Raw genomic sequence first — 18363 nt, forward strand, 5'->3', positions numbered from 1 at the left:
AGCAACAAAGCCCACATGAAGAAGCACACCAGCCTGTGTAACCACGAGGTGTCGAAGGGATCAGGTATCAGGCATCAAAGAACAAAAAATCCTATCAGTGTAAATGAGGGTGAGTGCTGAGTGGAGACCCAAAGCCCATCTGTAGGCAACTGGACACCCCCTTACAGAATGGTCGTAGGGAAGAGACGAGCCAGTCAGGGTGCAGGGTAGCAATGATGAAACATACAACTTTCCTACATTTCTTAAATGCTTCCTCCCCCCACTATCATGATATCAATTATACCTTACAAATCTAGTTAGATCAGAGGGTGTACACTGGTACAGACAGAAACGGGAAACACAGGAAATCCAAGATGGATAATCCCTTGAGGACCAGTGGTGAAAATGATGAAGCCAGGAGGGTGGTGGGAAGGTGGGGTGGAAAGGAGAAACCGATTAAAGGGATCTACATATAACCCCCTCCCTGGGGAATGTGCAACAGAAAAGTGGGTGAAAGGAGACGTCGGACAGTGTAAGATAAGACAAAACAAAATAATTTATAAATAATCAAGGGTTTATGAGGGAGGGGGAGCGGAAATGGAGGGGGAAAACAAGGAGCTGATATCAAGGGCTGAACTAGAAAGCAAATGTTTTGAGACTGATGATGGCAACAAATATAAAATGTGCTTAACACAATGGATGGATGTATGGATTCTGTTAAGAATTGTACGAGCCCTCAATAAAATTATTTTTTTAATGTACTAAAAAATGTACTCTGGCTGTGATTGTCATAAAGTGTCCCTTATTCTTGTAAAATGGCATGATTCCACCAACTTAAAGGTACAGAGATCACATCTCAAAAAGGAAATATGCATGCAGGTCTCAAGTAACAACTACTGAACTAAAAAGTTACAACATTAGGAATGATAACTTCTGTATATTGAGAACCAACTAATTATTCCAATATTTTGATAGAATTTTTGTATTTTTTAAATTTAATTATCTAATAGAAGTCTTTATTTCTTGCATGTTTTTAGTATTAATATGCACAATTTTGAAAAAATTATTTAAAAGAATTATTTAATCTAAAATACTTAAACAAAAGTGGTTTTAAACATGATCACCCTTCAGCTGTCTACAATTATTGTAGACAAAAAGCAATTAATTGATTAAAAGGACTGGAACATTACAGGAACAATTTTCAACATTATTACAAAAATGCTACATTTAATTTGGCATGATTTTTGTTGGATAGATATCAACTGTTCAGAATGCTAATGTAGAAATATGACCTTATTTTCTGACCAAAATATGAACCACAAATTAATTCCATACTTTCTTCAAATGCAAGCTGAACAATGAATTCTAATGTTTTTCTCCTAAATATCAACATCTTTCCCTTAGAGAAACCATAGAGAAACATAAATATTTAAAGTATTTTTAAGGATACATAAACTAATGATTAAAAAATATCTGTGCATTTTCTGCATGACCCAGTTTAATACATTTCTTCTCATCAAGGAAATGAATAGAAATATACCAGAAATTTCCAAAGTAAATAGGCAGAAATAACTAGAAAAAACATAAGCAGACCTTTTCTGTCCACACAAACTTTGGTAAAAAATAAGTACTGATTTTAATCACCAAAAACTAGCAATATATCTAATAATATTTGGCAACAATTGGCTTTTCATGTTGTATTTAAAAGTATATTACTTTATCGATTTTTTTAAAACTTTGTATATTCGTCAACAGTCCTTTAATGTAACCAAACCCTACCAGTGAATATCAATCCCAAACACAGTTCATTGCAGAATTCAAGAATAATAAATGATGGTACTGAAATTTATGCATTCTTATCATTACTATACCTAAATTTATAGTAAAAAATATTTTCAAAAGTTAAATTTGCAAAACAAAAACATCAACCTATTCATGAAAGCTTTATTTATGAAAACCTATCTATATTTTTATAGACATACTGAAGGTTATTCTTAAATGTTAAGCTTTTGTTAGCTAAGAAAATACTAAACAATTCCAACTATAGAAGCTTCTAAAGAACATTTTCACCTACCAACTGCTACAGCTATAAATCCTTTAACTGTGACTACAAACTTTAAAAATTCATTTAAGACACTTAAAATAATGTAAGTTAATTTAGAAAATACCATGAGAGCCAGAATTTCTTTTCTCTTTTTTCATTTTCATTACTGTATCTCAAGAAAATAATATGCAATGGGCTTAAGTGGAGAGCAAATGCTTTGAGAACGATGAGGGCAAAGAATGTACAGATGTGCTTGACACAATTGATGTATGTATGGACTGTGATAAGAGTTGTCTGAACCCCCAATAAAATGATTTTTTTAAAAAGAATATACCGGAAAATAGAAAAAAAGGAATATACTATGCAGAAAAAGAAAAAAAGAATTTAGTATGTGGGAAAAGGAAAAAAAAGAATATAGTATGCGGAAAAAAGAAAAGGGGAAAAAAGAATATAATATGCAGAGAAAAGAATATAATATGCAGTCTAGAACAACACCTATAGTACTGTTCACAGGTTGGACACATGTTCTTCATGAAAAAAATAAACTCACAAAGACAAGAAAATTTCAAGAGAAAACAGTTAACTCAAAGAAGAGTCCAAACACTTTTCAAAAGGTGAAAAGCAGATGAGGAGATGAATGCATATATAGAAGGGTGGGTACATGCATTTACTCGACAAATATTTAATGAACATATAGTATGTCCCTGACGAGTCCAAGTGTTGGAGATACAACTAACTTCTGTAACTTTCTAACAAAGGAAAGCACAGAAATAGAATGGTAGTGGGAGAATATAAAAAATCAGGGAGATTTTTGATGCACATTTCTATGTAAACAAAAATATGAGGATATTTCTGAATGCCAAGTCAATGAATGGCCCAGTAGTGAGAGAAAACGCAGCTGATCAAAAGGAACAGTGGAGAAGGCTTTAAGAAGATAGAAGGGGTCCAAATTCAAAGATTTCTAGTGATTCCACGAATTAAAAATTATTACACTCTTACATCTACACACCACAAAACAAACCTGACATATATTCGATCCTGTGGGCGCAGACTGTCTGAACATGGACTCTGAGAAAGGAATCTCTGGGCTTCTGAGTGACAGCGTGCGCTCGGTCCCTTCTTCCAATAGTACAGGACCACTATAGTCCACAGTTCAGGCAAGGCCCAGGGGAGGAACTGACAGCTCAGACCAGGGATCTGAGACATGGGATGGTCTGACCGTCACACTAAGAAAAGGTACACACTTTCTTGTTCCCTAGAAATGGCTGAAATACAGGATTCTGCAGATGCCCAGTTATGGTCCTTGTTTATCTTCCCCTCCAGTCGATAGAATATTACTGCTTCTTTGCTTGCCTTCATAGAAAGTGTCCACAAACGCTTTGTGTGCGAACCTTGTCAATGTAGGACACATGACAAGAACTATAGATAAGCCTACTTTGAAGAAAGTTCTGGGCTTTGGAGTCCCTTCTCCTTGAGTCGCCTGCGCACCAACTTTACCTTCCCTTTTATCTATCTTTCTCAATTGTTGGGGTGCCCCTATCAACCCTGGCTTCATTTGTGGGGAGCTGGCTTTCACTCACAATATCCTTACTAGCAACCCACATTTAAGCAGAATTAAGTTGACAAGCATGTAAATAGCAAGAGCAAGAAACCTACTTTGAAAGTTACAGTGGCCTTTGTGCAGTAAAATCCTACAGAAACAATAGGATCCTTCAAAGTCGGCGCCTTTTGCGGATGCATGGTGGATGCGGGATCACGGCCCAGGTAGTCTTCTTCATCGTTCTCGTAACTCACAATTGCGGGTACAAATGACCAGGCCCATGACACCCATCCCTGTGACTGTTCATCATCTTGCTGTGAAGAGAACTCTTGGGTTTTGTACTGAGCAGGATACTGCATGTCTATTCTTGTTTCATCTTCAGCAACTATCAATTAAAAAAAGTTTTAATTAAAGCTGGAGAATTTAATAGAGAAAAAAGTACATTTGAAATCTCATAAAAATATTCGCACATCTTTCTTTCTTCATATAAGGTAAGATTAATTGGTTTTAAAACTTACTTTCCTAAAATAAACCCAATGTAATCAATAACTGATTATTCTCAGAAAAAAAATTCTGGCATGATACTGGAGTACCCAACTGAGAAAGCAAATGACAAGTACGTCTAGGCAAATGCATTCCCCAAAATAAGAATTATTCTGAATGATAAAAAACTAAAATAAATGTTATAATGAAAAAAATTACTTGTATATATATATTTAAGAAAAACAATAGCTTGTTATTCTTTCTCATTTGTGGGAAAATATATATTTTGTTCTACAAATGTAAAAATTAAAGCAGTTTTATTTAGCTGCAAACTAGCAGCCTAAGGATTTAAATTCCAGTCATTCTTTTATTCTATCACACAACACAATCTTTATAAAATCAAACCTCATCAAAGCCTCAACATTAATATAACAATAATATTCTAAAAAATTAAGAGATACATCAATATAAAATTCAGAGGAGAAACCACATTATTTGTTAAAGTGATATGAACACTCTCCAGCAAATTCAAGTGTACCTACTCTCAATGTTGACACATCTGTAATAAACACATCATTTTAAATGCCACCCCTATGCATGTACATATCCAGGGTCTTCTGGCTGGGAAAAACGTGAGAACTTTTTATTATTCTTAGAAAGTCATGCACTTACAGGTTGTGATAAAAGGCCATCTAACATATGCCCATTCTTCTTACATCTGGAAAAAGGCTAGGTAAATAGTAAACCCACTACTTAAAATACCATACTAACTTTGAAACTAAATTATAAAAGTTATATAGCCAGAAAATGTTTTAAATAATACTTACACAGGTTCATACATAGTAAACTATAAAATTATATAAGGACTACCAGAAACTAATGAAATCTATGATGAATTGTCCCTCATAAGAATTCAAATTAGGTGTTATCAATGTACATCAACTTGATTATAAAACAGAAAGTCATGTCACCTAAATACAGGTAGGGTCCCCAAAAATTGACTGTGGACTTCTTTGTCCTTTCTATTAAAATAATATCTACTGCTTGAGTTTCTGAAGTAAAAGAGGCTGAAAAACCAGTATTTTTATTTAATATCTCTAAAAAATTAAGAATTGAGAGACTTTGGTGAAAGATGTTTGTGCAGTTCTAAATCTTTGCTCACTGCCTTATAAAATGCAAGAGTCAGAGCATAAGGAAAAAACTACCTCACTGATGTCTAGTTCGAATTTTCTAAAATACCCTTCTCTTGATTAATCTGAGGTCCTTGATAAAATTAAGAAAATTCATGACTTTCAGTGTGAATATATATTACTTAAAATATAACATTCTTTTAATTATAAAAGTAGGAAGTAAATTTTACAGTTTTGTTAACTATACCTACAATTCGAAGACCTATAGAAATGAGTTATTATGTAAAGAAACAGGTATGAGGCCATCAAAACCTGTCATTTATACTCATTACTATTTTAAAATTGCAATAGCTATCAGACCGACTTTTCCCCCCAAAACTCCAAAACTTCCCATCATCAAGTTAATTCTGACTCATGGAAACTCAATAGGTAGAACTGCCCCTGTGGCTTTTTCGGAGACTATAAATCTTTATGGGCACAGACAGACTCGTCTTCTCCCTTGGAGGGGATGGTGGCTTCAAACTGCTCACTTTGCAGGTAGCAGCCCAACATGAAAAAACGATTATGGCACCCGGATTCTGACTCATCAGAAACAACTCACTGCCATCGAATCGGCATGGTCTCACAGAGACCCCACAGGATAGAGCAGCACTGCACCCGTGGGTTTCCAAGGCTCCAAATCTGTATGGGACCAGAGAGTCCATCTCTCTCATGTGGAGCAGCTGATGGTTTCCAACTGCGGACCTTGCCTCCCTCAAGTATGCACCTGAGTACTGTACACAGACTGCAAATAAGTACCTAAAACTATGAAAAGAATCACCAAAAAGAAGCAAAGAGAACAATTCCTAGAGGTCATGTGGAAAGGAGAAGAGTTTGTGTTCCCACAAGTCAGGAAGAAAAAATCATTGTAATTTCCTGAGCATCAGACAGAGGCAAAATGAGACCTGAGGGTAAAGATTTTTCTGATCCCATTAACAAAGCTCTAAAGCAAACCTCAACTGGATCAGACTGTTTCCAATAATTTAACTATGTGTATAAAAAAAACCAGCACCCAACAAATTGTACTTCACAATGTCTATCTTCAAATTAAAATTATCAGGCACACAAAGCAACAGAAAATATGATCCACAAAGAGAAAAGAAAGTCAATCAATAGAAACAAACAGAAATGACAAAGATTTATAAAATAAACAAGAACATTAAAGCAGCAATAAAACTTAATTATCATGCTTAAGGAAAGTAAAAAAAGGCTAGAGAAAGAGAGAGAGAAAATTTTTAGAGGCACTCAAACACTCCCTCAATGCATGAATACCTTCTTTTATTAAACTGGAACTCTATGATGCTCACTCTCCCGACACAACGGCTGGAGCCAAAGTGGGTGAACAAGTAAATGTGGTAAAGAAAGCTGATGGTGCCCAGCTATCAAAAGAGATAGTGACAGGGGTCTTAAAGGCTTGAAGATAAACAAGCGGCCATCTAGCTCAGAAGCAACAAAGTCCACATGGAAGAACACACCAGCCTATGTGATCGAGTGGTCCCAAAGGGATCAGTTACCAGGCATCAAAGAACAAAAAATCGTATCATTGACTGCACACCTCCATGATAGGATCGCTGAAGACAAATGGGTGCATAAGCAAATGTGGTAAAGAAAGCTGATGGTGCACGGCTATCAAAAGAGATAGTGTCTGGGGTCTTAAAGGCTTGAAAGTGAACAAGCGGCCATCTAGCTCAGAAGCAAAAAAGCCCACATGGAAGAAGCACACCGGCCAGTGCTATCATGAGGTGCCAAGGGACCAGGTATAAGGCATCATGCAAAAAAAAAAACAAACAACAATATAAGTGTGTGTATGTATGTGTATATATATGTATATGTATATATATACCATATTAAATGAAGGGGGAAGTGCAGAGTGGAGACCCAAGGCCCAAGTGTCGGCCAATGGAGATCCCCTCATAGAGGCGTTTAGGAGAGGAGATGGGTTAATTAGGGTGCGAGGTAGTACCGATGAAGAACACAGCTTTCCCCCAGATACTGGATGCTTCCTCCTCCCAACTACCATGATCCGAATTCTATCTTGCAGGCCTGGATAGGACAGAGGCTGTACACTGGTACATATGAGGGTTGGAGGTACAGGGAATCCAGGGTGGATGATACCTTCAGGACCAAGGGTGTGAGGGACGATGCTGGGAGAGTGGAGGGTGAGTGGGTTGGAAAGGGGGAACTGATTACAAGGATCCACATGTGACCTCTTCCCTGGGAGAGGGACAGCAGAGAAGGGGGGAAGGGAGACTCTGGATAGGGCAAGATATGACAAAATAACAATGTATAAATTACCAAGGGCACATGAGGGAGGGGGGAAAGGGGAGGGAGGGGAAAAAAAAACAGGACCTGATGTAAGGGGCTTAAGTGGAGAGCAAATGCCTTGAGAATGATTGGGGCAGGGAATGTATGGATGTGCTTTATACAATTGATGTATGTATATGTATGGATGGTGATAAGGGTTGTATGAGTCCCTAATAAAATGTAAAAAAAGAAAAGAGAAAAAAATGATTAGGGCAAAGACTGTACAGATGTGCTTTGTACAATTGATGTATGTATACGTATGAACTGTGATAAGAATTGTATGAGCCCCAATAAATTGCTAAAAAAAATTTTTTTAATTAAAAAAATTAATTAATTTAAAAAAATTTTAGAGGCACAAGCAAGAGTTTTAGAGATGAAAAATTGAAAGTTTGATATGGAACATGGATAGGATTAATAACAGAGTAGACAAAGCAGAAGAAAAGATTAGTCAACCTGAAGGCACAACAATAAAATAATACCCAAAATGAAATACAAGAAATAAAAGAAAAATTAACAGACTATCAGTACGCTCTGTTGAAATGCTTGATTCACATATATGAGAGGGAAAATTCACTCTTCCAAAAAAATTTTCATTAAACAATGGCCAACATATTTCTTGCATTGCAAAGTAAAATGTCTTTACTAAAACTATAACTAATTAAATCATGAGTCAATCTGTTTTGTATCAATAAGTATGTAAATCAATAAATAATTAGCCATGAAATTAATTAGCTATGTAACTCCTGATGAAAGCTTACTAATACTAGGCACTAGTTAAATCCCAACTAAGAAGCTATTGTAGTTGTACAACCTTAATTTTTATAAAATGTACATTCTGAATACGTACTTATTATTAGAAATACAAATTTTTAGCACAGTGGGAGAAATTTCTAGAAAAATAGCGAATCTGAAGAAAAAGGTGAGAATCAAAGTAGTGTAAAACAACAAAATGTTATCATCTCATCATATAAACTCCAAGATTTAATCTAATGATATAACATTTACAGTGGTAAAAATACCTTGTGAGAACAGTTAAAAATTAGCTTTTTATTTTAATTACCTGTAATGTTTCCTAGCATGTCTTTATTGTGACAGGTAGGTTCCTCTGTTTCTCCTTCTTTAAAATTACCTATTTCTCCATAGTAAAGAGCAATCCCAAGCTGCATTATACGGATAAACATGGGCAGTTGTTGATCTGTGATAGAAAGTTTCAAGCTCTCAACTAAAGTATGAATCTGGATTTTGAAAAACAAAAGCATGTTTAAAGGGAATGTCATTTAATATAAGTAGAACATGTTTAAATTACTAAATGAAATACCACCATGAAAACATTGTTAATATCTCAAACATTTCTAATACTTCAGCTAAAATATTCTAAGAAGCTTAGAAATTAAACAAATTTTGTTACAGTGAATTTTACATACAAACTACATTACCTCAAATAGAGTTGAAAATGAGAGGAAATAGACTTGATTTCCAGATATATTATTCCAAAAGGAAAGTAAGTTACATTGACACCATACCTATTCTATAAAGTTATTAGTATGATAGTACCAAAAACTAGATGGATCTGTCAAAGTAAGAATAAATTACTAAAGTTTCCAAGAAAACCCTTTAGTAAAATTATAATGGATCCCCCCAACTTTATTAACCAAATAGAACATATATACATCCTAAAGACATATACTAAGTGGGAAAATATTATATTCCTACTAGGAAATATGTCATTATATTTTCAGGACAGAAATCAAATAGTAGAGAAATAAAACTTTTCTTGTAAAACACAGAAAACCAGCTGAACTATGTGTCCAGGAAAGTTTTTCAGATAAATCAAGAGATTTAAACATGACAAATTCATAACATCAATCAATTATATCAAAGAAGAAAGGTTATTTACTAACAATTAGGAAATACAGCAGTCCATCAAAGCTCTCCTTAAGGAAAGAGACAGCAATGAGATATAAACACAGCTACAGTGTAATGGTTTCCTGCTGTTGTATAAACATAGGATAAAACTAATTAAGCCATAAAAGCAAGCCTCTAGGAATGTTTATTTGACTAACTGGTATTTGAGTGCCTATGAAACATAAAATAGTGGTCCTACTTCCAGGACAGAAATCACAAATTGTATGAAAGGTGGGGCAAAAGTTAGACATAGGGCAGAAAGACAAAGCCATAAAATATCTATCAAACATGACTACAGGTCTCCTCAACCTGATTGAAAATCGATACAATGAATAGACAATGAAGGGATAAGACATGTGTAGAGGACAGGACAGGCATGTACACAGCAAGCCTTCCGAGCTCTGGTCTGAGGTCCATCTGCCACTGTTACTGCACCAACAGCACAAGAGGTAGAGCAATCTTAGCAGACTTGATAACAAAATGCTATTTAAATAATTTTCTAAAATAACTCCTCAAAATCCATTATGGTTATCAAATACCCAAGAGAAACATTTCTGTGCAACAAGTTGGCAATTTTTAAAACACATTCATATTTAAGGATAGCAAGAATGTGGTAAAGCACACTCTTAATAGTCATTGCAATATACACTGATTAAACCTTTTTGGGAAAAAATTTTGAAATATAAGTGATAAGACTTAAAACAGCTTAAATTCATTAGCAAGTTATTTACAGTTACAGAAATCTTTCCTACAGAATTAATCAGCAATGTAGCCAAAGATTTATACGAAGAATTTTATTCCTCTGAGAAACTTTAAGCAGTATAAATCCCCAAAAATGAGGAAAAGGTTCAGTAATTTAAGCATATGTGCATGATCATCAATGGCATAGATGTCAGAATCCCTATAACCTATTTGTTTCACACATAAGTTAGAAAATGTATTACAAACATACACAAAATATAAATAAAACTGTCATTAGAATATCTGGGGCAACTTGGGAAATGTCCTGTCTTTGATGTGATCAATGCCGTAAATGATGTCTATGTAATACAAATTTCTTAGGACCCTAAAGAACCAAATTCACTGGCATCTAATCAATTCTGACTCACAACTATACACTATCAGAAGTAAGACCCACCCCCAAGAACCTGACGACTCCTCCCCATGGTTATCAGACATCTGTGAGAGTGGAATAATTATCTCTCCAGTATACCTGCTGGCATAACGGCTACCTGTTCGGACTGCTTAGTGCAAGGTCAGCAATTCAAAACCACCAGCCACTCCTTAAGAGAAAAATAAGGCTTTCTACTCTAGTAAAAGAGTTAAAAGTCTCAGAAACTCACAGGGGCAGTTCTCCCCTGTAATATAGGGTCGCTGTGAATGGGCATCAACTTGAAGGAAGTGAGTCTTTTTTTGATGTGGAGTACCACACTGGGTCATCTCCACTTCACGGAAACTGACCCTTGACACCTGTTCCTCCTCAGAGCCCACTTTCGGGGGGACTTGGGGTGGGGGGGTTAGGGGGGAGTAAGGAAGTGGTATCAACAAACACAGGGACAAGGGAAAAACATGGGACCCAAAATGGTAGAGAGTGGGGAGTGGCAGGCCTGGTGGGGAATGATCAAGGGTAAGGTTACGTAGAGAAAAGGTATAGCTGTAGCCCATGTGGTGACAGAGCATGGTAGTAGGGCAGGAGGAAAGTCAAGGGAGATAGTGGAAAGAGCTAGGAGTCAAGGGACATTTATGGAGGTCTAGACAAAGACATGTACATGCAAATATATATAGGAGGATGGGGAAATAGATCTATGTGTCTACATTTATAGGTTTAGTATTAAGGTGGCGGAAGGACCTTGGGCCTCTACTCAAACACTCCCTCAATGCATGAATACCTTCTTTTATTAAATTTGCACTCTATGATGCTCACTCTCCCGACACAAATGCTGAAGCCAAAGTGGGTGAACAAGTAAATGTGGTGAAGAAAGCTAATGGTGCCCGGCTATCAAAAGAGATAGTGACTGGGGTCTTAAAGGCTTGAAGATAAACAAGCGGCTATCTAGCTCAGAAGCAACAAAGTCCACATGGAAGAACACACCAGCCTGTGTGATCGAGTGGTGCCGAAGGGATCAGTTATCAGCCATCAAAGAACAAAAAATCATATCATTGGCTGCACACCCCTCCATGATAGGATCGCTGAAGACAAATGGGTGCATAAGCAAATGTGGTGAAGAAAGCCAATGGTGCCCGGCTATCAAAAGAGATAGTGTCTGGGGTCTTAAAGGCTTGAAAGTGAACAAGCGGCCATCTAGTTCAGAAGCAACAAAGCCCACATGGAAGAAGCACACCAGCCTGTGTGATCACGAGGTGCCAAAGGGACCAGGTATAAGGCATCATGCAAAAAAATAGATATATATGTATATATGTGTGTGTGTGTGTGTATATATGTATGAGCCCCTAATAAAATGTTTTTTTTTAAAAAAAGCAACTCCAATATGATAAAAATATTCATTTTAAGAGCTAATGAGTTAATTTCAATTGAGAATTATGGATCTCCTAGCTGAGGCTTGTCAGAGCCAAAAACAAACACTATATAACAAGAAGTTTATTTATACAGTTTATGTGTACAAGCACTTTTTACCAAAAAAGGTCAGGACTAATCAATATTGAGAACATAAACTTACTCTGTATCCCAACACTAAGTTATTCCTTAAATGCATATATTTTGACTTTCTCTTTTCATTACTAATGATCAAAGAAACCCTTTTGTATATTAAAACTTCCACATATACATTATTTGCTTTCTAAATCATTATTGGATTTGCTTCACATTCCTCAACTCTACCAGAAATCTAAGAACAAAAAAAGAAAGTAAACCAACAATTTGTCTAGCAACAAACAAACTCTCTTTAGCCAAGTCGATTCTAATTGAAAACAACCCTACTGGACAAGGTAGAACTGGCCCACTGGAATTCCAAGTTGGGAAACAATTACCACAGCGAACTACTTCCTCTTCGCCTAAAGCACAGCTAGTAGCTTTGAACCATCAACTTCCTGGTCACCAGCTGAACACTTTTCTAATGTGCCACCAGGCTTCCCAACTGTAAGGCTGGTATATCAACACTTTAATAATTTCCTGTAATCATCATAGTCAAAAGCAAAAGGAAAAAATAATACTGAAACAAAATAATGTGTACAATACATAGTGAACATTAATTTTTAATGTAGTAATAGCCAAACAGGCACAGTAGTCAATACAAATAGCCAGACATAAGATCAGTCTTTCCCTTATAGAACTATAGTAGTCAGAGGCTTATTGTCAAGCATTACAAATCCATTCTACATTACAATTGGTTAAGATGCTAAAAAGGAAGCACATGGGAACAACTGGAGAAAATTATGCTAAGTAAAGTAAGCCAAGCACAAAAGGACAAGTACAATGTGAGTCCACTGAGGTAAGCTTAAAAGAAAAAAATGCAAAAGGGGAATAGGGGGAAAAAAACTACTGTATACAAACATTCCTGGGGTGCGATCTAGGCAGGGGCCAGACCAAATCCAGGGATACATATGGTAGCCAACAAAAAAGGAGGGGGTAAAATGAAAAAAAAATGGGTAGTGGGGGAACTGGGCACTAACCCACCCAAGGGGAGGGAATTGTTTATATCTCCACAAGGAGAGAAGGACCAGAGTTCAACCCGGTGCTCCAAGAGGAGAATGCAATATGCCGGCATGAAGCAGGGAACCAGTAGACAGGTCTGAGGGGCCGGCCCCAATCCAAACTATGTAGACAGCCCCCAGTCCCCCAAGAAGAATTTACATCAGAGTACAGCACTGAAGCTACAGCTCAGGGAGAGGGGCATGTCTCATCAGAGCACACAGGAGCAAATGAAGGGGAAGGAAGAGTGGAGCACATCCTAGACCACCCAGTCTTGAAGACGATATCCCTGCTTAGAGGCGCCAATGCACAGACGAGCATATGGCTGGCCCCACTACGCGACACAACATCCCTCATTGACCATAGCCCCATGGGGACAACACTGGATATACAGTGTAAGAATTGCGCCCGATCTGACCCAACCACACTGAGGCAAAACACTGAGGGCGTACTACAGAACAGCAAGGGGAACAGAGCAAGGAAGTCCCAAGGGAATATCAAAAATAGACTTTGGGACGAGGGCATGGCACCCCATCAGACTTGACCAGAAAACACTGCTAAAGGTCAACAAACAGACCTTGAACTATTTACAGGCTTTTCCCGTTTTTTGTCACTGGCTTGGTGTTTTGTTTTCTTTTGTTGCTTTGTTTTGCTCTGTCTTGTTTTTGTACGTATTATTATATCTGCAGGTCTAACTAGATAAGATAGATAGGATAAACATTCCGAAAGAGAAAATAATAGGACCAATGGTTCCAGAAGGAAATGGGTGAAGGGGAGGTGGGAGAAAGGAAGCGGTGTTAACAAATCCAGGGACAAGGGAACAACAAGTGATCCAAAATCCATAGCGAGTAGGGTGTAAGAAGCCTGGTAGGGCTTGATCAAGAGCAATTTAACCCAAGGGAATTACAGAAATCCAAATGAAGGCTGAACATGATACTGGGACAAGGGGAAAGTAAAAGAAATAGAGGAAAGAACTAGGAGGCAAAGGGCATTTATAGAGGTCTAAATAAAGGCATGTACATATGTAAATATATTTATATATGAGAATAGGGAAATAGATCTATGTGCATTTATTTATAGGTTTAGTATTAAGGTAGGAGATGGACATTGGGCCTCTACTCAAGTACTCCCTGAAGGCAAGAACACTTTGTTCTATTAAACTGGCATTCCATGATGATCACCTTCCTGACACGATCACTGAGACAAAGCAGGTGCATAAGGAAATGTGGTGAAGAAAGCTGATGATGCCTGGCTATGAAAAGATATAGCGTCTGGAATCTTAAAGGCTTGAAGATAAACAAGTGGCCATCTAGCTCAGAAGCAACAAAGCCCACGTGGAAGCACACCAGCCTGTGTGATCACAAGATGTCGAAGGGATCAGGGATCAGGCATCAAAGAACAAAAACTCAAATCATTGTGTTTGAGAAGGAGTGGGGAATGGGGAACCACAGCCCATCTGTAGGACATCCCTTTACACAGGGAGGAGACGAGCCAGTCAATGAGCAGTGTAGCAACAATGAAACATACAACTTTTCTCTAGTTCTTAAATGCTTCCTGCTCCACCACCACCCCTACTATCATGATCCCAATTCTACCTTACAAACCCGGCTAGACCAGAGAATGTACATAGGTACAGATAGGAACTAAAAACACACAGGGAATCAGGACAGATGATCCCCTCAGGACCAGTGGTGACAGTGGTGATACCAGGAAGGTGGAGGGAAGGTGAGGTAGAAAGGGGGGACCAATTACAAGGATCTACATGTAACCCCCTTCCTGGGGGACAGACAACAGAAAAGTGGGTGAAGGGAGATGTCGAACAGTATAGGACATGACAAAATAATAATAATTTATAAATTATCAAGGGTTCGTGAGGGGAGTAGGGCAGGGAGGGAGGGGAAAAATGAGGAGCTGAGACCAAGGGCTTAAGTAGAAAGCAAATGTTTTGAGAATGATGAGGGCAACAAATGTACAAATGTGCTTGACACATGGATGGATGTATAGATTGCGATGAGTTATACAAGACCCCAATAAAATGATTTAAAAATATATATACATATAGTCAATGAGATCATAAGCCATGATGGTGTGACTTCCTTTACCAGGAGAAATAAATGAATAGGTAGAAAAATAGGTAAATATATAAATAGAAGTTTGGAAAGCTATTAATAAAAGGTGAAAATTTATGCTTACATATTAATTTTATACATTAAAAATATATACCACTCTTGTGGTAAGAGTTGTATGAGTCCCTAATAAAATGTAAAAGAAGAAAAAAAAAAGATTAAAAAAAAAAAGAAAGCTCTTTCTTATACACACACACACACACAAAAAATATATATATATATATATATATACCACTCATGCAGAATAAAATTTCAAATATACCAAGCTGTTACCTGAGGGGGAAAAAAAAAACCCATGCTCTAAGGTATATCTGAAAACCACAAATAAAAGATCAAAAATCCTGAAGAAACTAATTAGGCTTTTACACTTTTATACAAGACCTCCTCTATGGAGATGCAGAAATATTAAAAACATCGAACATACTAAAAAAGGCCTAAAGAGGCAGGAAAAAAGTCATCGGCATATCTCTGCTACAATAAATATCAAAAGTTTAAAACATAAACATGTAATAAAATGATAAATATAAATTATTATAAGAACAAATAGCGTGTACATTTATAATGTTAATATTTGGGTTTTTTTAAACAAATTTGCTCACGTAAGAAATCAAAAGGCAAAATAGATACATGAAACTCAATTACTTTAAAAATAAATACTTACCTTAATAACAGATGGCATCTTATAATTTAGGTTATCATATGTAAAATGCAGACGAGTTCTAAAGGAACATTTATATAATAAAGGATCCTGGTAAAATTCTATTTTACCACTGGCATTTCGCTTGTCAAGGCATACTGTACAGTCAGAAAAATTAATAACCTTTCTTAGCACCAGATCAGTGGCTAAAAGAAAAAAAAAAACCTTTTAAGAAAAATGGAAAATCAGAGAGAAAAGGTCATGATTATTTATTATTGCAAATAGTAATTAAAACAATCGAAGCAAATAATATGCATTGAATACATGAGGCCAGATCCTATACAAACCTGTTTATTTTCTCATTTGAACAACTATCTCCATTTTGTATCAGAGGAATCAAATAGAGTAAAAATAAGATGAAGTAGCTTACTCTCAACTTGTATAACAATTAAGTATAAAGTTCTAGCGAACTTTGTGAAATATTTACTTACAGTTCTTTTCTGCAAGGAACTATTAAATATTTTCAAATAATAATTCTTAAGAGCTCATATTAAAAATACTTTTGGGGAGGGAGCTATAATTAATATATTACTTATGTTATGGTAGCTTTGAACTCGTTCGTTACAAGTCAGCTGCAACTTATAAGAACCAATTGTGGCAGAGGAGAACTGTTTCAAAGTGTTTTCTAAACTGTAATCTTTATTGGAGATTCTCAGGTCTGTCACCGGGTACACAGCCAACCTATCAAAGAGCAGTCAGATATTTAACCATTCTGCCAGCTTGGCTCCTTCAAATAACACTTACTCAACCCTATGACTTTAAAAAGTTCACCTACTCTCCAAGCTTATGCTATCTTATATGGTAGCCACCAGTTACGTGTGATTATTTAATTAAACCTGTATACATTTAAAACTTCATTTTCTTAGTTAATTGCTCAAGAGTCACTTGGAATATTGGCTACCTTACTGGATGAAGAAAATATAAAACATTTCTAGCATAATGAAAAGTCTTATTGAGCATCTCTGCTTTAAAATTTTAAAAAGAAATTACCCAAAACAATCCAAAAAGTGCTTTGAAGAAAATTTAAGCGACAATTGCTACTAACATACCACACTAGAAAATAAAACCCTCAGCAAATGTGTAATTTTATTCCAGATAACTTAGCAATTCCTACGTAAACAACAGGCCCTAATGGACCTGGGCAGTGGTTTCAAGTCAGTATACTATTTGCAAAATAATAAAATATCTTCATCCACACTATAATACAACTATTTCAAAGTATATCCTCACAAACTCTAATTCAATCTTTTAATTTCCTTTCCTGCTTTGGCATTTAAGTTTTTAAGAAGTAAAAATCTACACTACACATGACAGACATTATTGAGATACTTACATTGCACAAATGTACACATTATAAAAGTAAGAGAATTAAAATGGGAGCAACTTTAAAAATCCTCTAAGCACTTCCCTCTATAACAAAAATATAATTTTCTATGTATTTGCTATTAGTTAATACAACACTAATACTTTGACATGCATTAATTATTATGATATATTGATATGGCTTTATTTTAAAGATGTTAGAATTGAGGCAAAGTAAGAATAAGTAATTTATCAAATATTCTATTACTTAAAGAGAGCTCAAGTAAGCTTTTTCCACAGTGCATGTCATTATCCATTATGGTAACATATTCCAAGGAAATTCTACATTTTAATGTGAGTGAAAACCGTTAAGCTTTTAAAATAATTTTCTTTAACACTACATGTAACAGCAACTACCTTTTAAATTTCTACAAAATCCTTAGCCTGGGGAGTCTATTAACTTTCTGTAATTATGGGGTAAGTTTTATAATGTGTACATTTTTCCTGGCTCACGGTATAAAGTTTTCACTGGATTTATCAGAGATAGTTGGTCCAAAAGAAACAAGAATCGAGAGAAATGTATGACAAATGTACATTGTTGCTGACAATTACTCACCAGAAATATCCATGAAGGCACGGTCCCACAATTCACCTACTGTATAGCATTCTGCAGAAGTGATGTTGACAGACAGAACAATATCATCTTCAACATATTTCAGTATGAGATTATTTATAACAATATTTACATTATTTACAACTCGTCTAATCAGGCTCTGCACATAACCTAGAAAATGGGGGAGGGGGGTTGATTAGCCACAAATTTATCAATAAATTATTCCTTAAATTTTTATCAAATTTAATGTGTACACAATTAACTACAAATCCACTACCATTGAATCAATTACAACTCACAGTGACCAGATATATGCAGTCTCCAGGAGTAAATCTTTATGGGAGCAATCAGTCTCATATTTCTCCTATGGAGTGATTGGTAGGTTTGAACTACGGACCTTTAAATTGGAAGTTTAATGCCTAATCCACAGCTCCATCAGAGTTCCTTAACGTATGTGAAAGGTAAGTATTAAGGTTAAAAGGCTTGCTCAAGTGTCACAGCTAATAAGTACCAAATCCAGTTTTGTGTTGTTTATTTTTAAAACTCAGTACT

The 18363-nt window shown here is 36.1% G+C and overlaps 1 protein-coding gene across 3 annotated transcripts in view; it reads right to left on the reverse strand.

Moving 5' to 3' along the window:
• The window catches only part of VPS13B (vacuolar protein sorting 13 homolog B), a 731003-nt gene that overhangs the window by 663896 nt on the left and 48744 nt on the right, over positions 1 to 18363 (reverse strand). For all 3 annotated transcript variants that reach the window (XM_075549441.1, XM_075549440.1, XM_075549439.1), the window contains exons 5-8: positions 17815 to 17982; positions 15861 to 16042; positions 8580 to 8754; positions 3680 to 3948 (exon numbers count right to left, since the gene is read on the reverse strand). In XM_075549441.1, coding sequence (XP_075405556.1) covers positions 3680 to 3948; positions 8580 to 8754; positions 15861 to 16042; positions 17815 to 17982 — 794 coding nt within the window. The remainder of the gene's footprint in view (positions 1 to 3679; positions 3949 to 8579; positions 8755 to 15860; positions 16043 to 17814; positions 17983 to 18363) is intronic.

Source organism: Tenrec ecaudatus, chromosome 5, assembly GCF_050624435.1.
Source record: "Tenrec ecaudatus isolate mTenEca1 chromosome 5, mTenEca1.hap1, whole genome shotgun sequence".
NCBI lineage: Eukaryota > Metazoa > Chordata > Mammalia > Afrosoricida > Tenrecidae > Tenrec > Tenrec ecaudatus.